Raw genomic sequence first — 24,478 nt, forward strand, 5'->3', positions numbered from 1 at the left:
GTGAGTAACCAAAGTGGTCCCCCCTGACCCCCCACAGCGACGCCTGCAGAGGGAATCCCGAGGCTCCCCCTGACCGCGACTGTCTGAATCCAAAATCCCGGCGCCTGGAAAAGACCCTGCACCCGCAGCCCCCAGGACCTGAAGGATCGGAACTCCAGTGCAGGAGTGACCCCCAGGAAGCCCTCTCCCTTGCCCAGGTGGTGGCTACCCCGAGGAGCACTCCCCTTGCCTGCATCGCTGAAGAGACCCCTTGGTCTCTCATTGAAACCTATTGAAAACCCGACGCGTGTTTGCACACTGCACCCGGCCGCCCCCGTGCTGCTGAGGGTGTACTTTCTGTGCTGACTTGTGTCCCCCCCGGTGCCCTACAAAACCCCCCTGGTCTGCCCTCCGAAGACGCGGGTACTTACCTGCTGGCAGACTGGAACCGGGGCACCCCCTTCTCCATTGAAGCCTATGTGTTTTGAGCACCGCTTTGAACTCTGCACCTGACCGGCCGTGAGCTGCTGGTGTGGTAACTTTGGGGTTGCTCTGAACCCCCAACGGTGGGCTACCTTGGACCCCAATTTGAACCCCGTAGGTGGTTTACTTACCTGCAAGAACTAACAATAACTTACCTCCCCCAGGAACTGTTGAAAATTGCACTGTGTCCACTTAAAATAGCTATATGTGTTTTATGTAAAAGGTATATATGCTATTGTGATTATTCAAAGTTCCTAAAGTACTTATCTGCAATACCTTTCAAATTAGATATTACATGTAGAATTTGAACCTGTGGTTCTTAAAATAAACTAAGAAAATATATTTTTCTATACAAAAACCTATTGGCCTGGAATTGTCTCTGAGTGTGTGTTCCTCATTTATTGCCTGTGTGTATGTACAACAAATGCTTAACGCTACTCCTTTGATAAGCCTACTGCTCGACCACACTACCACAAAATAGAGCATTAGTATTATCTCTTTTTGCCACTATTTTACCTCTAAGGGGAACCCTTGGACTCTGTGCATGCTATTCCTTACTTTGAAATAGCACATACAATAGAGACAACTTCCCACAGTTATGTCATGCTAGTTCTGTTTCTACAAGCAGTACCACAATAACAAAAAGTAAACAGTATTTAATCGGTATTAAGCCTCCAAGTTTACACACTTATTTCACAGCGCATCGTGTGAAGTTTTAGCTTTTTCAGTACAACAGGGAGATGTGGGTTTTGGTTACATAGGCAAATGCATTACCAACAAACATGATCAGTTTAACTGCTCTACTGTGTATGCAAAAAGGAGAGGAGGCATAAGGCAACTGTAGGAAAGTAGCCTCTTTCTAGCATGGTTACCCCCACGTTTAGCCTGTTTGTCAGTGTGTTTGACTGTGTTCACTGGAATCCTGCTAACCAGGACCCCAGTGACTAGGCTCTCTCTCTTCTAAATTGGTAACTCTACCTTTTCCTTCCCACAATTACTGCCCCTCCCCCCCATGTAAGCCCCTAATATATTGTACATAAGTATGCAGAGCATTGGGGTTCCAGGGGATCCCTAGGGGCTGAAGCATGTATTATGCCACCCATAGGGAGCCCATGCAAAGGGTTCTGCAGGCCTGCCATTGCAGTCTATGTGAAACGGGTGCATGCACTACAGGTCACTACACCAGGTCACTGTAAGTCACCCCTATGGTAGGCCCGCCCAGCCCAGAGGGCAAGGTGCACATACCTGTGTGTGAGGGCACCACTGCACTAGCAGAGGTGCCCCCACACTCCCCAGATCAATTTTCCTGGAATTTGTGAATGGGTGGATGCCATTTTATGCATGTACTGGACATGGGCACTACCTATGTCCAGCTACATAATGGTAACTCTGAACCTAGGATGTTGCTAGTATTGGAAGTACTATTCCATGCACTCTGGGTGTCCTTGGAGGAACCCCAGCCATTGCTACCACCAGTCTTACAGGGTTTTCCAGGCAGCCCAAGCTGCTGCCACCCCTTAGACAGGTTTCTGCCCTCCTGCATTTGACCAAGCCCAGGAAGGCATTGTTTGCATCTCCTCCAAGGGATCTTCAGGTGATGTGTACCTCCAGCCCCCACCACTCCCTCCTGAGACGCACAGCCCTCTGTGGGACTCCTGTGGGTGCTGCCTCTGCTCCTGTGTCTCTCTGCGATGCAGAGGGTCCCCTGTGACTCACCCTCCTGAGTTGGGTCCTCCTGGGCCTTGCTGGTCGCAGGAGCACAGCTTTTCCACTAACCGAGAGTTTGCCTTTGTCAAGGCCTGCTGGTGGAAGTCCTGCACCAACATGCATCTGCACTCTTCACTGCAGCGTGGGACATCATCTGCATTCATCAAGAACTCTTCTCTGGCTCCAGGGCTACAGTGCTGACCTATTTCTTCATCACCATCTACCAGTACAGCTGGGTGGGTAGTAGCTCCCTACTCCTCCTGGACTATACTGTGACTCTTGGACTTGCCCCCCCCCTCTCTCCACAGGTCTTCTTTCTTCAGGAATCCACTGCTGGTTTTCTTGCAGTCTTTTCTGGGTGTCTTCTTTTCCTTCTTTTGGGTGGTTTGTGGTATTTCAAGGGATTTACTCCGGTCTTCCTGGTCAGGGGGAAGGGCACTGTGTTACTCTGTGGTTTCCTAGTACTCCCAGCTCCCCTGTACACAACCCAAGTACCTAGGTGGGAGTCCTGTATTCACATTCCATTTCTTTAGTATATGATTTGGCTCACCCTAGGGTCACTATTGGGTATTGCTACTTGCACTGGTTTCTAGTCTTTTCTATGTTTATTTCTGATTACTAGTGTATATATTTAGTGTATTACTTACCTCCTATTGGAGGGTTGCCCTTCTAGTATTTTTTGGTATTGTGTTCCAAAAATAAGGTACCTTCATTTTTGTACAACTGAGTGTTTTCTTTCATGTGTATAAGTGCTGTGTGACTACAGGGGTATTGCATGACCTTTGCATGTCTCCTGGATAAGACTTGGCTGCTCATCCACAGCTACCTCTAGAAAGCCTGGCTTTTAGAAACTGCCTAAACTTCACTAATAGGGGATACCTGGATCTAGTATAAGGTGTAAGTACCTTCGGTACCCACCACACACCAGCCAAGCTTCCTACAGGAACCATGGTGGGCTCTCCCTGTGCAACTTGCCCTCATGCAACAGGAAGCTACACAGACTCATTTTTTGCAGAACCGCAGCCTTCAAAATGTACATTTTCCCAGACTCTGTGGATATTATAAAATTATGCGCCTAATCACAGTTTTATGTGGCAGTCTGCTGATGTGCCACAAAATCTTCAGTGTGCTTGTGGAATCAGGGCAAGCACACTGGAATCCGCATTCATGCAATAAATACGCATGTGGAAGATTGCCAAACTTTAGACAGAAAGTGGCCTTCCATGCGGTTGGTGGCTGTTCATGTAATCTGCAAGTATGAACAGCGGCACAAATAAAAAAGTTATAATCGGGCCCGAGGTCTCTTCTTAGAGGTGAGCTGGGAATCAGATGGGTCAGATGGTTCTGCTTAGTCTTTAGACAAGATATTTCTTTAGCATGTCTTCAGCCTGCCTTGAACATTCTAAAAGGACTGCTAGAACTCAATACAAACAAACACCAAAAAAGCTTGAATGTTTGGTTGATTTGTCCTCAAAGTATATCACTTCGTTTTTAGGAGCACAGATTCTGCTCCGTTTATTAGGCAGATTTTCGATTTCACTCAATGTAAAGAAATCCTAGGGAGGAGTCGTTCCATAATTTAACAAGCATGGACTGTCATCTAGTCATAGTCACTGTGCATATACAAATATTTTTAGTTATTTTTACTTTCATTTGCCCACTGCACTGCCCCAAGCTGTATTTTAAGCCATGCCAGACTAAGACTGGCTGGTGTAAAAAAAGAAAGGGTATGCTCATCTAAGCCCATGAAACATGGGCAGAAAATACTCAAAACAAAAGAGTGGTATACTGTGGGATGCATTTATCGAAAAACCCTCATGCCACAATAAAATAATTTCCACTGGAAATTCAACTTAATCAATCATACATTCCTTTAACAATTAATTACATGGGCCTATCTGTACATCCGTCTACATTCCATAATATTTATCCACCAGGACAGAGTCTGACTTCACAATTCAAAACAAAGTATATCATGTTATACTTCTCCAAATATAAGGTCTTTATATTTGAAGGAGTCCAACAAGCTATATTGTGTTTTGATCTGAGTAGTCATAAGGACACAGTAAGGGGGCAGTGGCCCAGGACTTCCTCGACTCAGTGACTGCCTCCTGGTGGACTGAAAGTTGGTCTAATTACACAACCACCTCTTGCTTTTAATAAAAAGGAAGCAAGGAGTATCAGACCGATAATGAGCTTTCCGTTATTTTGCAGGTACTTGTAATATGTGTTAAGTTTGCATCTTGTTTTTTTGTATGATGTAATTTATTTTTGTCATAACTTTCTTTGCAGAAATGTATAAATATTATGGAATGTAGACGAGAGCAGATAGGCTCATAATTAATTGATAAAGGAATCTATGATTAAGTAGAATTACCAGTGGAATTATTTCATTGTGGCATGAGCGCTTTTCAATGAATTTATCCCTGCAGTATATCACTCTTGTTTTGAGGCATCCAAACTAACGAAATGGTTACTTGCCAGTAGGAGTAGTTTTGCAGCTTGAAGAGTTTGCTGGATTCACATGCTGTGCATTATTTCGCCACCTAGTGTTTGAGTCGAGAATGGTCTATGTTTCCCTTTTATTTTTAGGTCGAGCATTCAAGGCCTCTTGTATATACTTTAGTATATACTTCTATACTTCTTTGTGGGGTCTCTGCTTTTTCACTGGTTTGTTTCAGTGTCCTTAAAAAATCCTTGCTTGCTAGTAGTCAATCCTTGCTCTTTGTCCCAACTTTTCCACAGTTGTACACTCCCCTGGAGCACGGCCCTAGTACTTGTACCCTTCCACTTGTGCCTATGAAGCATGTGCTTAGGGATTACTTTGTTCAAAGGCTAATAGCATTTGACCAGAGCGCTGGATGCTTCAGTGGACCCAGTCTGTTTCTGTTAACAGGGCTCTAGTCTATTACTTACTTTTCATCTGCAGTGATGTGTGACTTTGTTTATTCCATTCATTACTCTCCCTCGCACATTTTCTGTTCTTGCATTACAAATGCTTGTTCATTTTGTCTGTCTCTGCGAGCTCTCAGCAGCGCTTTGAACGGCTGCTTATGTCAACTGTTTTACTTTTTATTTTCAGTTTGTGGCAAAAAAACGCTAATAGCTGAAACTCGAGCGAACACGAGAGCTATTGCAGTTCAAATGCTTGTTTTCTTTGTGGGCATCGCCGACAGCCATTTAGTGTTAGGTCCATCCCCTGTTTGAAGTCAGATGGCAACCCAGAAGTTCCAGAACATGGTAGCCATCTTCAGATTTCTTTGCTTTACGTTATTTCTTCTTCTTATTTTTTTCCTACAGTTCATTCTAATAAAAGATCTTCTTCCCACCTGTTTGTCCTGTTTTCATTTCTCGGAAGGTGGGTGGGTCACATGTGAATCCAGAAAACTCTTCAAGCTGCAAAACTACTCCTACAAGTAAGTAATCATTGTTTTGTAGCATGAATCATTTTCTGGATTCACATGCTGTGCACTAGATTACGTAGTGGTTTCTCCTTCCCTGGGTTGGTTGGGATGGGGTGAGGATGAGTTTGCAAACTGGTGTTGTAACGCCTTCTGTCCCAACTGTGCTTCCTTATTCAGCTATATGTCCACACAATAATGTTTGGTGAATGCGTGTTGAGATGTCCAAGTTGCTGCTGCGCACATAGTATATATGGGCACATTTGCCATGAATTTTGCGCCCTTTTTTCTTGCTAAATGCGCTTTAGGGCAAGAGGGTAGAGTTTTCCCTGTTGAGGAGTAGCATGTTTGTATGGTCTTCACAAGCCATCATGTGATTGTTCCTTTTGTAACCTTTGCTGGATTTAGCGTATGAGATAAACCATTGGTCGCCTTTTTGAAACTCTTTGGTCTCTTGTAGATAATATATTAGTGCTCCACCACATCAAGGGCATGCAGAGTTCTGTCTAGATGTGTTCGTGGACACTGGTAACTGAATGCTCTGACTGACACAAAACTTGCTTGCTACCTTAGGTAGGAATTGAGGGTTTGTTCTAAGAACTAACTTGTTTTTGTGTATTTGTATGTACGGTTCTTGAATTGTTAATGCCCGACGTTCACTTACACTCTCTAGCAATCTGATCGCCATTAGTAAGGCAGTTTTCAGTGCAATATATATCATAGATCTGCTTTCTGCACAGGCTCGAATGGTTCTGTCATAAATTCTGTTAATATCGTACTTAGGCTCCACATAGGGGATGGAGCCTTCCTCAGGGGTGTTATTCTCTTGGAACCCTCTAGAAACCTTTTGTTCACTGGTGATGTGAAGAAACATTTACATGATGCTCCCCTGGAGTAAGCCACAACTGCTGCCAAGTGGACTTTGAGAGATGAATAGTTAATCCTGTTGTCCAGCATCGGATATCTAAAGCATTGTTCTTTGTGCACCATGGGAGATATCTTCTCCATTTAGCTGCATAGCATTGCCTCGTTGCTGGTTTTGATGCCTCCCCTAGTATTTACACAGCTCTAGGAAGAAAGTTTAGGTGTCCAAAATCTTTGTATCCAAGCTGCTAGATTGAGTGTTGCTGATTCCGGATGGAACACTTGTCTCTTCTGCATTGTGAGAAGGTCTCACTCCTCTTTGATTTTGATCATCTGTCACCTGGGCAGCTCGAGTATGTCTGACAAGCCCATTGCTGGGCTAGAAGAATTAGGTTTGTCCATGGTTGCTTGGCAATCTCCAGTACCATTGGGATTCGAGGAATCGGTGGAAAAGCATAGGAAAATCTCCCTGACCAGGTCAGTGATAGAGCATTCCCTTCTGATTGGTGGTGTTGAAACCTGGAGGCGAAGAGTTGGCATTTCCTGTTCTCTGCTGTTGTGAACAGGTCGATTGATGGTTGTGCCCCAGAGCCTGAAGATTTCTTTTTAGGCTTCCTTGTTATATTTCCCATTTGTGTGAATTGCTTTCCTGCCGGCTGAGTCTGTCTGCCTCTATATTGTCCTTCCCTGGCAGGCTAATTGACACCACCACATAACAAAAGTACATTACTACAGACAGATGGAAAAAGAGACTTAGGTTTTGGGCAGTCACAAGTTTCTGCGAGCACCAGGCATTTGTACAAATCTAAGAATTGTCAAGAGAACAGAAAAAAATAAATCAAATGCTAATCAAGTTAAGTAGATTCTCCTAATGATCCATAAATATTGAAATGATAAGCAAATATTTGGTTTATAACATTGGATCACAGGTGGACTAGCTGGAAGTTCTCTAAACTAATAGCTTTGTTCAGAAAGGCTCTGAGTAGATCAATTCTAGTGGAAGGTCAAGAACTTAGTGAAAAAAAGAATGCAAAGTTTTAGAGTACAAAAGCTGAACAGTTTAGTTCTGTCATTCTAGGCTCACATTGCTTTGTATAAAATCATTAAATATATTCCTATGTTTGATTAATCTCACCATGGGTACAATTCCTAAACTAAATATCAAGACTTCAGATAGGAATGAAGGGAATATTCACAGCACACTCCCATCCGCACAAGATGGTGTATTTACTTCACAATCAACATACACAATACACAGCTGATTGGAATAGGATTAGAAAGCTCCAAACTGTGGTGCACTGGAACTGAAAGAGGGAAGTCTGAACAAAAAGAATCCAGAATTAAGGTGCTGAACCAAGTTACTCAAAATGACTGTACTATAATGCCACAAAATTCCAGGCACAGGGGATATACCCACCACCACACGCCAACTTACCTGGGTAACGTTGTCATCATCGGCACTGTTATAGCGATCCACATCGGCTGAGACGTTAAAGCAATGCTCCTTGACTTGGGGCTGATTTTCAGGTGCACTGAAGCTGTTTGGGTAATAATTTGGGGCACCACCTTAAAAACATAAATTAGTTTTAAGAAGAGCGGACAGTGACAACCTTAAAGATACATTCATTTTCTTTTATTATTTACTTTAAATTAGCCACTACTTAAAAGCCAGTAACAGTTAAATCTAGCTACAAATATGCAAATGGAGGGGTGTTATGCGTTTGGTTTATCTAATCCTAAAAGTGTGACTGTTGTGTAAAAAAATACATGCATTTATGTAATGCAATTCACATTTCCTGTGGCAGCCTGACTCATTACTGATTTTAGGCAAACCATTGTTTTACAACAATCTCCTTCTTACAGTTTCAGAAAGAAGACTTTTTCTTCTTTGTTACCCTCACAAGAAAGACCCATTTTTTTGTTGCAAAATGTCAACTGAATGCCACTTGATGTGTGTATCTGTCACTGCAGATGAACACAACAAGGAATGTACTTACTCACCCAGTACTCTTAGTCCCTCAATCTTACTCCATTATCAACATGTCGGAAGAGCTCACCCTAAAAAAAAACTGCCATAGCTACTGGTGGCAAAGTCAGACACATCCCTTTCACTTGTCGTTGATTAACCGTTATGTGCATCTTGAACACGCAAACAATTTTTAAAAAGTGCTGTTATTACAACTGGACCAGAGATGTGGCATGGAGGATGGGCACAGTGCACAGAATTACACCACTTGTTGCCCCTAAGCCTTCGATTGGGAATTCAAAGCGATATTTTCACGCACCAACTTGCTGGTGGAAATGCAGGCTTGCACTAATTCAGGCAGCTAAATCAGGGAGTATGGTCTTCAAAAATTGCCTATCAAAGCTAGCTTATAGAGAAAAGGCTTGTACATCTGGAAGCCATAGTACGAGCAACTAATGCTGCATTTTATTTGCATGAACTTGACAGACAAGAGACAATCTAGAGGTCACAGTCTTAATTAAAAGGGGGTTGTACAAAACAACATAACATAGCTCTTATTCGCTCTCGTCATGTACAGCAACTTCTATCACAGAGGGTTTCGGGAACAGTAGACCCATCATTTGATTAATATTGAAATTACTATATAAGCAGTAAATACCTTAGGAGTGAAGAAAGAATGAGTATAGACTATTGCCAAGGCAAATGGTACATGATTCAGGTGCCCATGGTGCTAACAACTCTTAGCAAGGCAATCAGATAGGCTGTTGTACAGGTAACTAGTTTTAAAACTATGTTCATCATAGATTCAAAATAAAGTCTTTCCCCCATGCCTCAATTGTGCAAGTACCACAAAAAGAAGTTCCAACAATAAGGAGGAGGCATGTGAAAGGGGCACATGCCCAGGAAAAGGCAATGCCACACCATTTTAGAAAATAAATATTTGTTAGATTGTTTCCTTCCTATTGTACAAGCTATATGTACACCCATGTAACCAATACAACTTCAGAATGAAACTAGATCGACAGTGCACGATGCGGACTGCAAGGCAAGCTTCTGATGACTCACTAACGGGAACAAACAGATCTGTGTCCACACTAAGGATTGGTGGACTGCATCATGAGTGCATGTGCTGCCTAAGTGACAGTGGACAGATTCAGACTGCTATTCCAGGTTGATGGGAGTCGGGGAGCCATCATTCTCTACATCCTATGGGTAGAGATCACCAAAGAAGTTGGCTCTGGTGCTAATGGTACCCTTCAGGAGGGGGCTTAAGTTATAGATGGACCAGCAGGTATGAAAGAGTGTTGAGTCCAACCTGACCAGTCCCAGTTTAGGTCATTTCAGAGTAACAAGGCAAAGCAGTGAAACATATTTTGAATTACCTCTTTTCATGCAATTAGCCTTGCAAGAAAATGGACACAGCCACCCAATCAATGTAGTTTGTTTCTTTAATACCAGCATCCTGGAGTTGTAACAAAACAGAGTCAGTCTCAGCAGTACCCAAGACAGTACAAAATACCCTGAAATCAGTAGCTCATGCACGTTTTTCAATGGTGTATCACCCAAACAGGGGAAGATCAAGGAAACCTCCTGCTGGGTGCAGCGGCTCCAAGTGACCACCTTTTGTTTAATTTGGAGGATAGTTGACTTAGGTGGTGCATCCAATGGCAATTATTATCTTTGCAATAGCAAAAATCAAAAGATTGACCGGGATGCTGAAAACGCACACACTGAATCAAGCTCCACATTATTTTCTGGAAATTGGCCAACCAGAGAAAAAACAAACATGGAGACAAGCTACCAAAGGAAGGATATTAAGGCTCAATAGGAGATGCATTTAATACAACAACCAGGGAATCTCCACTCATTGAAATAATTAATTGAAAAAGCATGTCTAGTATGATGAGGTGCTAAAAGTAAAGGGTATGCTAAGAAAACTGAAGAAGGACATTGCACTCAGGTATGATGTCACAGAAAGGAAGGACTAAGGCACAATTACTACCCAAGGTGAAAGAAACAAACGTAACTGAAGAGACACAATAAGACGCCCAGTAGGCACTTTGGACATGAGAAGGTGCTTTAGGGGAGCTAGAAAACCAGAATGTCAAAAGGACGTTTATAAAAGGAATGGATTCAATACTGAAGTAATTCTATTTTTGCAAAAAGCCTCAAAATGCTATTTTTTGCCTTCACGAAAGTCTTTACAATTTTAGTGTGCCGGTTTAACCATGTGCCCACATTACAATCACTTTTCAACAATGGATGATATATTATTCTTAGTTTATTCTTTATTTTTCTTAATTTAGTTTATCTCCATGCAGCAGCCTATGAAGACATCGCAAACTATTGAACCGTCCCAAGAATTAGTTAATTAAATCCTGTGGCGCTGACACTGAAAAACCCCAGTACTGTCTCATTCACTAATGTTGTCAATTACATTACTGGGATTGCTTGGAGTGGTGTAGATTTGGAATATGGGACAGCCCTTTGATTAGAACTGTAGGCAGTGGGAAACTACATATTTTTTTTATTCACTAACTCTGGGTTTCTGAGTTTTAGAAGTGACTCAGTGGTCTACTAGGAGTAAGAAACTGTAGGCCGCAAGGGCGAATGGTTGTTATTACTAGTGAACCTACACAATTTCAGTATTTTGGTAGCATGGAGTTTCACGTGGCAAGCGCTGTGTTGGGTAACCACCAGTGTGCACCCTACAAATGGATATCTTAGAGGGTACCAACACCAAACCCACCCATTTTTTATAATAACAAATGTTAGTACAAATCCTAGATAAACCTACAAAAGGTATGAAGTGTGTGTCAAGACCATTCCTCGTTAACATGCAGGTCTTTTGTATACAAGAATATAAAGTAGTAGCCGAGAAGCACTGAAGGCGCACCCGTCAGCAAGGGACAATCCCCATGAAACCGGGCCCTGTTCCTCTTGCCTTTGTGTTATGCACATTTAAAAAAAGATGCTTCCAAAGTAATGCATGCTGTCCTGGCTTGCTTCTTGCTCCCTCAGGGCGGCTGCTCCATCAACATTGATTTCACTGTGGCCACCCACACCCTCCTCCCCTTGTGGATGTGGTCATTGCGGGACAGCAGAAAAACTGAACCTTTTATCAGTGCTTCCTCCCTGCATTCTTCTGCCTTCTCTCCCTTTCTCTTTCTCTTTGCCCCTCTCGTCTCTTTGATGCCTGCTGATCCCCTTGCTTCTCTCCTTCCTTTTCCTGAATCTGTGAAAAACAATTGCATGAGGCAGTGTCATAGGGACAGTTTTTATCATGCTTGCAAATGAAATCTTTATTGTTTGATATATTAAGTTGTGTTAAATTACTACCGCCTCAGCTTACCAGGGCATCAGGAGGATAGATTACAGGGCACATTCATGAAGTAAGGCTGCTTTTAACATTGAAAAACTCTTCTGTTGAGGAAGAACTAACTATGCTCTCATAATTAAGTAGGTTCTTGTTGAGCGAAATCCTCACCGAGGTTATCTGCAACCTACACCTATACCGTTAGATGACATCCTTGCATCTTGGAACGTCTTTTTAGATATCACAAACTTTCCTGCATCTTTGTAACACATCTGCACAGCCTTTCAAACATGTGAGCAAATAGGTATTGTGTGGAGCATTAGACATTAAACACTGCAGAAAATTCTCAAGTTTCCGATTAGCCTGAGCTGATCACCTGGGTTTGTTATTGATATTTTGCCCTAACGAACAAGTTACTTACCTTCAGTTACTAATTAGTAAAGGTAGACACTTATTCGAGTTGCAGATTCCTTACCCTAGAATTTCCTTCAGGTGTCAGCCTGGATCTGGAGATTTTACTTACAGCAGTACCCCCTGCTAACGGCATGTTAGATGGAGTTGGTAGACTCAGCATCCGTCGTTGGCATTGTGGTCACCGGATAGGACGTCATGGGTCATATATTTGTGGCACCCTTGTGCGCGGACATCAGTTTCTTGTCACAACTTTCCACACCAGAAGCGCGGAGCCATGAAGAACACGGACTCTGGTGCACCAGAATTAGGGCGCTGTCCCTGTCCCTAGAAATCAGTTTGCAGAGCTGGGAGGATGGGTGGGTCGGTAAGGAAACTGCAAGTAGAATAAGTCTATACCAGATAGTTCATTATCGCAGGTAAGTAACTTGTTCATCTGATAAAGACTTCAAATTGCAGATTCCTTACCTGAGATACCCAAGCAATGCCATCCCAGAAGGCAGGTTTGCGAAGCTCATACTAAGAGGTCCGGCAGGACCAAACGTGCAAAGTACCAATCCCTTCGTACCAATCCAGGCAGTAATGTTTAGTAATTGTGCGCAAGGATGCCCACGTTGCTGCCCAGCAGATGTCCAGGACTAGAACTCCACGTGCTATCCCAGTGGTTGCAGCTGGTAGACTGAACATGCAAGCCGTCTGTGGCTTGCTTTTTAGGCAATGTGTAGCACAATTTAATTCAGAGGACCACCCATCTAGAAAGTATTCTTTTCTACACTGCCTAACCTTTCTTCGCACCCTTATAACCTTCAAAGAGCTGATTAGCCACCCGTAACTCTTTTGTATGATCAGGATAGAACACCTACACTCTTTTTGGGTCCAGGCGGTGGAGTCTTTCCTCTTCCTTAGAAGGATGTGGGGGCACGTAAAAAAGTAGGCAAGGTCACTGATTGATCTACATGAAAGGGAGTGGCCACTTTAGGCAGAAAGGAATCCCTAGTGTGAAGGGCCACCTTGTCAGGGTGGATGGAGATGAAAGGTGGCTTCGAAGAAAGAGCCTGCAGCCCACTCACTCTGCGGGTAGAGGTGATTGCTACGAGGAAGACTGTTTTCAGAGTAAGCAAGTGAAGTGGGCAGTTGTGAAGCAGCTCAAAGGGAGCACACATCACAAAAAGGTAAGAACTATATTCAAATCCCATTGGGCCATTATGTATGGGGAAGAAATATTCCAACAGTGGGAGATTTAAGAAAAGAGGGTTGGTCAGGCAATTGGGCCATTATGTATGGGGAAGAAATATTCCAACAATGGGAGATTTAAGCAAAGAGGGTTGGTCAGGCAATTGGAGGAATGCCAAGATGGCAGAAAACCCTTTAGGGTGCCCAGAGGACAACCCTGCTGGGCCAATGAAAGAATAAACAAAAGAACCTCACAAACAGAGGCAGTGGGGGGCGGGGATTTCAACAAACTTGTCGGTACACCATACCAAAAATGTATTCCAACAATAGGTAACCACCCTTTTGATGGAGGGACACCTGGCTGCTAAGATAATGTTACAGACTGCGAGCGGAAGGTCAAAAGCTATCAACTGCCACCGCTCAATCTCCATCCAAGAAGGCAGAGACAGGACAGGTTCTTCCGAAGGTGATCCAGCCTCTCTGATTACCTATCCGGGGGAGCGGAAGGGAACGCGCCATGGGACGTTGAGGCTTGGATGAATAAGCTCTCGGGGGTAGGGTGTTGGGTCATGAAAAATTGGTCGTTAGGCGCAGACCTATAGCAGCAGGCTATTGTCCTATTAACAGGAGCCCTGTGCTGGGTTTGGACCAGGTCCCCAGCAGGACATCCGTTAGGGCTTCATTGAAGGGCAAAAGGGGTTCTGATGTGGAAGCCCCAGGGTGAAGCATCTCAGTACGGAAACTGGTACTGACAGTTAAAGAAGGCAGCTCGAGGCCCAAGACCTCGGCCGCTCTCCGCACCACCATGGAGAAAGTAGCTCCTCATATGCAGCCAAAGTACGGGGAGAAATCATACCGGAATCGGAGAAAGTATCAAAACGTTGGCTTCACCAAGTTCCTGTGCCCAGTCCCTAGTGCAGTGGTTCCCAAACTGTGCACCACGGCACCCCAACGCACCTTTAGAATTAGGTGCGGGCGCCGCACGCATCTTTGGAACATGGTAAAGAAAGCCCAACGTGATTACATTGATGACATGTGAGCCTCCGCTTAGGTGGGGCCAGGCGTGCCGCAATCATAACACATCGATGTCGCTACGTTATTGCTGCTCGTGTGATCATTAGGCAGGGCAGGCCATTGTCATTGGGTAGCGCCCGGCAGCCTGTTACTGACGGAACATGCTTGAGTCAGACACCTACCCTATGGTGAATGCTACTGTTCCTTCAATGGTCAGCACTGGACAAGATCAGGGCTGGATTCTGACCCCTAGAAGGGTCAGTGACAAGGTTAGTGGGCTGTATAGCAGCAGTGGAAGGAGTGCGCGCCCAGGTCTCCAACCCTCAGAATGTTAGTTAACAGTAAGATGCACAATAGTATACTGGTATACCGGGGTGTGCAGCAATAGACTGGTTCTGGAGCCTGGCTGCCACATCTAGCGGTATGTGTGAGTTTGATGCACAATAGTAAAGGGGTGTCTCTGGTCCCCCTCCGACCCCTATGTACATTACTTACTGCTAACAACTGCTATATTATTATTTTGTTACCAATATTATAATATCTTCATCAGCTTCATCCCAATTATTTTCAGGGAGAAAAATTGAATTATTCCTGAGGTTGGGCCTACATCGCCCCACCCGGAAAAACAAAAAATGACAATGGGGAGCGGCAGGCAATGGCCAATACAAGACAAGGGAGCCACGGGTTGAAAAAGTTTGGGAACCACTGCCATAGGGTCTTCTAGGTGGTATTCTAAAAGTCCCAGTGACCTCCCCTCCATACTCTTACCAAAACTTGTACCCATAAGCATAAGAGTCAGTATCTGATCTAGGGACCGAGGTCCCCACCGAAGTCTAAATCAGCGTTGAGACGGCGCCGCTCTGGCTCCATGTCGGACTCTGGAATGAGTATAATGTAGGAAGCTTGCCTGGTGTGTGATGGGTACCTAAGGTACTTGCACCTTACACCAGGTCCAGGCATCCCCTATTAGTGTAGTATAGGCAGTGTCTAGAAGCCTAGCTCTCTAGAGGTAGCTGTGGATGAGCAGCCAAGGTTTATCTAGGGGACAGCAAAGCTCATGCAATACCACTGTGGTCACACAGCATTTACACACATGAAAGAAAACACTTAGGCCCTTATTATCAGTGTGGCGGTCTTAATCAAAGCAGCAGCGTTGCCCTGGGGTTTAAGACTGTGTCCGCCAGCTTTTTGTACCCCAGCACCATGACAGGGTGCCGGGGCCCCATGGAGGCCTCGGCACTGGGTATGGGCAGTGCAGGGCCCCCACGGACAACCTTGTAGCGCTTTTCACTGTCAATTACGAGCAGGGGTCATTGTTGTGGTGAATTTTCCGTTGGGCCAGCGGGCGGAAGACCGGAGTGGCGGTCTTCCGACCCAAAGAATTTGGCAGGCGGCCACTGCTACCCGCTAAACTCATATAATGAGGCCCTCAGTGTTACAAAATGAAAATGTCACTTACCCAGTGTACATCTGTTCGTGGCATCAGTCGCTGAGATTCACATGGTCTGCATAGCTCGCCATCTGGTGTTGGGTCGGAGTGTTACAAGTTGTTTTTCTTCGAAGAAGTGTTTGAGTCACTGGACCGAGTGACTCCTCCTTCTGTGCTCATTGCGCATGGGAGTCGACTCCAGAGGCAACCCTCCAATAGGAGGTAATACACTAGATGTAGGAAGCTGGCCTGGTGGGTGGTGGGTACCTAAGGTACTTAAACCTTATACCAGGTCGCAGTATCCCATCTTAGTGAAGTGTAGGCAGAGTCAAGAAGCCAGGCTCTGTAGAGGTAGCTGTGGATGAGCAGCCAAGGCTGATCTAGGAGACATGCAAAACTCATACAATACAACTTTTGTCACACAGCACTTACACACATGAAAAAAACACCCAGTTGTACAAAAATAAAGGTAAATTATTTTTGGAACACAACATCACAAAATACCAGAAAGGCAACCCTCCAATAGGAGGTAAGTAATACACTAAATATATGCACTAATCGTCAGAAATCGGCATAGAAAAGGTTTGAAAACAGTGAAAATAGCAATAACCAATAATGACCCTTGGGGAAGCACAAACCGTATACAAAAAAAGATGTAATACAAACACAGGACCCCCACCTAGGTAAGTGGAAAGTGTAGAGAGGAGCTGGGGTACTAGAAAACCACAGAGGTAAGTAACCCAACACCCCCCAGCGACCAAGAAAGCGGGAGTAAATAACTGGATTTTCCCCAAACCACTCAAGAGGAGGAAAAGAAGAAAAATAAGACCCAGAGAAGACTGAAAGAAAACCAGTGGTGGATTCCTGAAGAAAGAAGACCTGTGGAGAGAGGGGACCAAGTCCAACAGTCACAGTGGAGTCCAGGAGGAGTGGGAGCTACCACCCACCCAGCTGCAGGAGTTGGTTGATGGTGAGGAAGAACAGGTCAGCACTGCAGCCCTGGAGACGGAGAAGAGCTCCTGATGGATGCAGCAGATGTCCCTCGCTGGAATGAAGATTGCAGACGGGTGTCGGTGCAGGAATTCCATCAACAAACCTTGCCAAAGGCAAACTCGCGGTTGGTGGAAAACTGGTGCGGCCAGGGACCAGCAAGGCCCAGGAGGGTAGTCACAGGGGACCCTCAGCATCGCAGAGTCCACAGAAGCAGAGGCAGCACCCACAGGAGTGGGACACAGGAGTCGCAGAAGAAGCCCACGCAGCACTACAAAAGAGGATCCCACGCCTCCGGAGAACTGTGCTTTGCGGGAAGGAGTGCTGGGGGCTGGAGCTGCACGTCGCATTAAGATCCCTTGGAGGAGATGCCAACAAGCTTTGGCAGCTCCAAAAGACGCGGTGCACGGGTAACTGTTCGGCGTGGGAAGGCAAAGGGTTACCTCCACCAAAGTTGAACAGCTGGCAGAGAGGACCAAGAGGACTACTCCAGACCACCACCCATGATGCAGGATCCACGCAGCTGGTCGTCGCTTGCAGTAGTGCCTGTGGTGGCAGGGGAGCGACTCCCTCACTCCAAGGGAGATTCCTTCTTCTTCTTGAGCAGGCTGAAGAGATGCTGTCTCCTGAGGAAGCACAGCCGGGGAAATGTTGGAAGGCAGGAAGGAGCAATGGAAACAAAGTTGCAGAAGAGCCTTCTTCGTTGATTGCAGTGTTGTTGGTTCCTAGAGGGTACAGTCGCGATTCCAGTGGCCAGAAGTCAAAGTGGAGGTTGCAGAGGAATCCTGCTGGAGTCTCGCAAGCCGATGGAGAGACTCTAAATAGCCCTAAAAGGGGGATTGGTCACCTAACCAAGTAAGCACCTATCAGGAGGGGGGCTCTGATGTCACCTGCCTGGCATAGCCACTCAAATGTTCCCTGCCAACCTTGCAAACAAGACGGCAGAACCCAGGGACCCTCTGGAGGTGCTCTGGGAACCACCCCTGTGGTTGTGATGGACAGGGGAGTGGTCACTCCCCTTTCCATTGTCCAGTTTCGCGCCAGAGCACGGACTGGGGGGGGGTCCCTGAACTGGTGTGGACTATTCTATGCACAGAGGGCACCAAATGTGCCCTTCAAAGCAAACCAGTGGCTTGGGGAGGCTATCCCTAAAAAGCCAGTGACACCTATTTCCAAAGGGAGAGTTACCGCCCTCTCCCAAAGGAAATCCTTTGTTCTGCATTCCTGGGCTTGATCAGATCAAGCAGCAGGAGGGCAGAAACCTGTCGAAGGGGTGGCCGCAGCTGGGTTGCCTAGAAAACTGGTGGTAGCAATGCAGGGAGTCCTCTAAGGAGCCTCCAGAGTGCATGGTATCATACTTCTAATACTTGCAACAGTATTGGGGTATGATTCCCACATGTTTGATACCAAACATGCCCAGGTTTGGAGTTACCATTTTGTAGCTGGATATAGGTAGTGACCAATGTCCAGAACACGCTTAAAATGGCATCTTTGCACTCACAAAGTCCAGGAAAATGGATCTGGAGTTTGTCAGGGCACCTATGCTAGTGCTTGGTGCCCTCACGCTCAGGTACCTGCACCCTGCCCTCTGGGCTGAGAGGGCCTACCATTAGGGTGACTTACAGTGACCTGTAGTGAAAATGGGTGCATGCATCCGTTTCATGCAGACTGCAATGGCAGGTCTGCAGAACCCTTTGCCTGGGCTCCCTATGGGTGGCAGAATAACTGCTACAGGCAACGGAGGTCCCCTAGAACCCTAATGTCCTGGGTACCTAAATACCATATACGAGTGACTTACATGGGGGAGGGAGGAACCAGTATGCTAACTGTGGGAAGAAAAAGGTACAATTTGCAGGAGAGAGCAAAATTACTGGGGTCCACGTTAGCAGGATCCCATAGACAGTCAAACACACTGACAACAGGCAGAAAACAGGGGTAACCATGCAAAGAAAGAGGGTTGTTTCCCACACTAGATATGTACACTAGTAATCAGAAATAGGCATAATTAGCAATAGAAAACAATACAACAGCAATAGACAATAGTGACTCTAGGGGGAGCCCAAACCATATACTAAAAAAAATAAAAAAATATAACAATAATAAATAAAAAGGCAGGACCCCCACCTAGATAAGTGGAATCTGTAGCGGGGAGCTGGAGGAACTAGAAAACCCCAAAGTAAAGTACCACAGTCCCCCCAGGGACCAGGAAGAAAGGAGTAAGTGACTGGATTTCCCCCAAACTACCAAAAGGACTGAAAATGAAGATAATGCAACACCCAGACAAGACTCCAGGAAACCAGCGGTGGATTCCTGAAGAGAAAGACCTCAAACGAAGGGGACCAAGTCCAGAAGCCGCAGGAGTGTCCGGTGGTGGCATGAGCCACTACCCATCTGAATGTGGTTGCAGGAGTTGGTTGACGGTAGGACGAAGACGGTTAGCAATGCACCCCTGGAACCGGAGAAGAGTTCCTGGAGGATGCGGTCGACGCCCCACGGCTGATGGAAGATTGCAGTCTGCCTGTGGCATGGAAAAGCCACCAACAAGCCTTGGCAAAGGCAAGAGGCATGGTAAAAGAAAAGTGGAGCTGCCAGGGATCAGCAAGCCCCAAGAAGGCCTTAACCCAACGGGGAAGAGTCTCAGGGGACCCTCAGCAAGGAAGAGAGTCCACAGAAGAAAAGGCAGCCCCCACAGGAGACCCACTGAAAGAGGACGCAGGAGTCTGAGGAGCCCAGCAGCACAACTGAAGAAAGACCCCACGCAACAGGAGAAGCATGCAGAGGGTTGTGTGTCACAGGGAAGAGTGCTGGGGCTACACGGAGCCTGAAGATCCCTTAGAGGAGATGCGAACAAGCCTTGGTAGCTCCAAGAGACGTGGTACACGAGGGTACTGTCCTGCGTGGGAAGGCAAGGGCTTACCTTCACCAAAGTTGGACAGCTGGCAAAGAGGACCACGGGGACCACTCCAGACCTACACCTGTGATGCGGGACCCATGCAGCTCAGGAGGAGAGGAGATCCACTCAGCAGGCTGTCTTTGCAGTCGATGCCTGCAGCTGCAGGGGAGTGACGTCTTCACTCCAAGGGAGATTCCTTCTTCCTTTTCGTGCAGGCTGAAGACTTGCCGCCCGTAGAGAATGCACAGCCAGGGAAACGTTGCAGAAGCTGGAAGCAGCCATGGAAACAATGTTGCAAGCAGAGTCTTCGTCGTGGATGCAGATTGTCAGTTCCTGTAGGGTCTAGTCGCAGTTCCAGTGGTCAGAAGTTGAAGTAGAGATTGCAGTAGAGTCCTGCTGGAATCTTGCAAGCCGAATCTGAGGACCCACCCAAGAGAGACACGCTAAATAGCCCTGAAAGGGGGATTGGTAATCTAACCAAGTAAGCACTTATCAGAATGGGGCTCTGATGTCACTTGCCTGACCTGACCATTCAGATGCTCCCAGAGGCCTCTGCCCACCTAGGATTCAAGATGGCAGAATCAAGGGACCCTCTGGAGCAGCTCTGGGCACCACCCCAGGGGGGGGTAATGGACAGGGGAGTGGTTACTCCCCTTTCCATTGTCCAGTTTCGCGCCAGAGCAGGGACTGGAGATCCCTGAACTGGTGCAGACTGGTTTATGCAAGGAGGGCACCAAATGTGCTACTCCTAGCAAGCCATGTAACACCTATTTCCAAAGGGAAAGGGTATTACCCCACCTCCCAAAGAAAATCCTTTGTTCTGCCTTCCTAGGCTTGAGCTGATCAAACTTGTCTGAGCGGTGGAAGCAGCTTGGGCTGCCCAGAAAACCCCAGAAAGCTGGTAGGAGCAATGCTGGGGGTCCTCTAAGGACCCCGAGTGCATGAAATCATACTTCCAATACTGGCAACAGTATTGGGGTATGATTCTGATATGTTTGATACCAAACATGCCTAGGTTCGGAGTTTACATTATATAGCTGGACATAGTTAGTGACCTATGTCCAGTACATGCGTAAAATGGCATCCCCTGCACTCACAAAGTCCATGACAATGGAGTTGGAGTTTGTGGGGACACCGCTGCTCATGCAGGGGTGCCCTCACACACAGGTACCTGCACCCTGCCCTCTGGGCTAGGAGGGCCTACCATAGGAGTGACTTACAGTGGCCTATAGTGAAAAGGGTGCATGCACCCTTCCATGCAGGCTGCAATGGCAGGCCTGCAGATGCACTTTGCATGGGCTCCTCATGGGTAGCATAATACATGCTGCAACCCATGGGTGACCCTTGGTGCCCCAATGCCCTGGGTACCATATACTAGGGACTTACTATGGGGCACCAGTATCCCAATTGTGGGGTGTGAGTGGTCCAAGCACCCAAATTTAAAGGGAGAGGGCATAGTCACTGGGGTCCTTGTTAGCAGGATCCTAGTGAACACAGTCAAAACATACTGGCAAGAGGCAAAAACTGGGGGCTAACCATACCAGAAAGAGGGTACTTTCCTACATATAGAATCGCCGCCGCCTGCCGGCCCAGGTGTTGTTAGCAGCATCAATGCCGAACTGTCGGGAAAGGTCGCAATGGTACGACCAACGCAGGTTGGGATCCAAAGCCGGTCCTTGGGTACCCCTCAGAGCTGAGGCCGAAGTCGCCCACGCGGAACTCAAAAGGGACCCCTTCCGACCCTATAGGCTCGCCGACAGGGCCGGATTGCCCAATAATGAGGCGCATGGCCTTGTAGAATTCCTTTAATCAGGTAGGGGTGGTTCTGGGTCCCAAAAGAAGGCTCAGAAGATCGAGGCCTAGGGTGAGGACACTCTCCTGCAGCGCATCGTCCGACTAACGGGGTGAAGTTGAATAACGCTAGTGCCTCAACGTTTTTGTGCTTACCTGAATGTCCAGACGATTTCGAAAGGGACAAGGAGTGGTGATGGCTCTGCAAGTGGTTTCTGGACCTTCCTCTTGACCAAGACCTATGCAAAGCTGGACACCGGGCAGCTTTAGGGACAAGCTTAGGCTGGCGCAGGAAGAAAAGAAATGACATCAGCACGCCGGGTAGGCATATATGCATTCCACAATGTCATATCCGGTGACCAGGACACCAACAACGGACATGAATTCAACTGACACCACCCAGCGATGCGCAGGGGTACTGATTGAAGAAAAATCTCTGGATTCAGACTGAAGCCTGGGGGAAATGTTAAAGTAAGGAATTGGCAACTAGGAGTCTCTATCAAATACGTAAATACTAAAGCGTTTGTGTCATACAAGGTGCTCTATGTCTTTTGGCCTGCTACCCACGCCTCCTCTTCCTTTGGCCTCGCTGTTGAGGACTGCAGCACACATTTCGCCTGGCTGTACTGTCTGCCCCAAACTATTATCTGCATCTTTTGAGGGTCTTAATTAACTTGGCCAAAAGAGACTCAGGGAGTGACTTCCTATCTACTTATCAAACACATTGACAAAGCATTTTAGATTCACCCAAGTCAACAAATTTGGCCAGTTTGTTCGACTTAATGTTTTATACCTACTGCTAATGGGTTTTAAACCTAACTGGAGCAATTCAACTCTGCTTGCACCAGTACTGACAGTAAGCGTAAGAGCATGGTCCGATTTTGTGCTGTATTCAAACGGACCCTTTTAGAAATACCCTCTAACCAGTCTTGTTAAAGAAAGTAATCGTGAAACCTAATCTTGTTTTTTGCGACAACGTGCAACTCCTCCCAAAACGATGCAGCCAATATTCATGACTTTTCATAGGCACTGTACAATTTGAGTCCATTTTTGCATGCTGATTAATGTAGTATGGTAAAAGTTGCCCAAATGCATACGTCCAGAGACTTTAAGAATAGACATTAAGTTTTTCCTGTGAGTGTAAGTCCATGAATCTGCACTGCACTGTCAACGCTCACGCTGCACTGTCAACGCTCACGCGCCATCAACTCAAGAGTTGAACAGGGCAATTGGATCATTCATCTCAGGTTGAACATTTTGAGTGTGCTGCCTGCTAAATAAATATGGGCAAGAGAAGGATTATACATCATTTTCCGCCTGCTCCACTGCTTTCTCCGATTGTCATAAGACCTGCCAAAACGTAGCTCAGTGGCAACCGCTTGCCTCTGCCCTGAATCTATCTTTGAATCGTGTTAGAATGCAACGTTTAGGTCAGGCTGATGTCCTGCAGGTCACCCACGATGTCAGCGGTGTGTTTTAAGCCAGCATGCCTTTTGACATTACTTGTATTTTGCACTACTGAGCTTGTGTTTCAGATATAGGAGCTACGTGCAGCAAAAAGCACTTATGTTCCACGAACCATGACACAGCTCACTCTCCTGTGCATCTCTTTAACTATTACAAGTGCCTATAGTGTTGCTGCGAAACACGATACATCATAATTAATCTTATCTCTAGTCTCAAAGGTCAGAAACAAATTTTGAATTTAAGCTATTACTTAATCCATGACACAGGCCTGTTTTGTGTTCTGACCTTTGGATTGGCCAATCTTGGTACTTGACTAGGAAAGGAGTGACACTGCCTCTCACGTAATGAGCAGCTTGAAGAACATGGCGAAGCCCTCCTGTCACTTACCATGGACATTTACATTTGGTGAGGACAGAAGAATAATTCATAACATAATGTGTATTTGTAAAGCGCACATAACCCGTAGGTATCTACGTAGGTGCTGAATAACAGATGTTTCTTGTTACTCAATGGTACTCATTTTATCGACCTAAGAATTTTGGATGAAAGGCTGAGTGGACCCACCGGGATTTGAACCTGTGACCATGAGGTTGAACACATGTTGCTATAGTGGATGCATTAGTCCACTAAGCCACCAGACCCGGCTTATACACTTATAAATGGTCTCGATTATGCAAAGGCAGCAGAGAGTGCTTGAATGACAACTTGCATGGGTTAAATCCACCATTTCATGGGCTTTGGTACGCTAGAGACTTGACCAGGAGTCATGTGCTGGAAATACTTCTAACAAACAGCTACAGTTTTCAGCCGGTAGTGTCCATACTTGCGCAATATCTGCTTCTGACATGCAGAACTCTAAGTGGGCATGTGATAAAGTACACAAACTTTGGGCTACTTTTCAGGGTAAACAGATTAGAACACTGTTGTGCAGAGCTTTAAAGAGACAGCGTTTTAAAAAAACACTGAGTGACGGTGAATAGTCACAGGATTCATACCCTTAAAATAACGCCTCCCTTAATCCAAAAATGCCCTTTTAAAAGATCTAGTTTGTTCTCCCCTTGAATAGCCACATTTTTCTTTAAGCATAACCAACCAAAAATGTACATAAATTTAAAGGGGCTATGGATCTAATATTTCCACAATGCTCAACGCTTTTTTCTGCTCAGAAAACTACGATCTCTAGCTCCTCTTCAGGTCATCAGTTCTTCAATGTCCCTTTTCACCCTTAAAGATTTGAGGCAGCACCTACTGCCTTCTTCAATCTTTTGCTCAACCTTAAGACATTTTCACAATCTTGAAATTATATTTTCTCTGTGGCCTCCTGGTAGGATTCTGAGGCAACAGGCTCTTGTGCAGACAGTGGGATAACATATGAACTTAGTGATTCATATTAAATTTTGCATGCCTCCTTTTCCAGGTCACTACTGCCTCAGGGTGCAGTAAGTTACTGAAACCCAAACTTTTTAAGTGCTGTCAGCAAATGGACTTTGCAGCCTTATCTGAAGACAGACCTGAACCTCATGTTTCAAGGCTTTATGCATAGCTCTAGGCCAAGGAAGATTTGTTTTTGTTTTCTACTATAGAAGGATCCTGG

At 45.8% G+C, this 24,478-nt stretch overlaps 1 protein-coding gene across 1 annotated transcript in view; it reads right to left on the minus strand.

Annotated features, from left to right (window-relative positions):
- The window catches only part of LOC138283777 (catalase), a 174,395-nt gene that overhangs the window by 24,086 nt on the left and 125,831 nt on the right, over positions 1 to 24,478 (minus strand). Inside the window, exon 10 of the mRNA XM_069221848.1 lies at positions 7,870 to 8,000. Within this exon, the coding sequence (XP_069077949.1) occupies positions 7,870 to 8,000 (131 nt within the window). The remainder of the gene's footprint in view (positions 1 to 7,869; positions 8,001 to 24,478) is intronic.

This window comes from Pleurodeles waltl, chromosome 3_1, assembly GCF_031143425.1.
Source record: "Pleurodeles waltl isolate 20211129_DDA chromosome 3_1, aPleWal1.hap1.20221129, whole genome shotgun sequence".
Taxonomy (NCBI): domain Eukaryota; kingdom Metazoa; phylum Chordata; class Amphibia; order Caudata; family Salamandridae; genus Pleurodeles; species Pleurodeles waltl.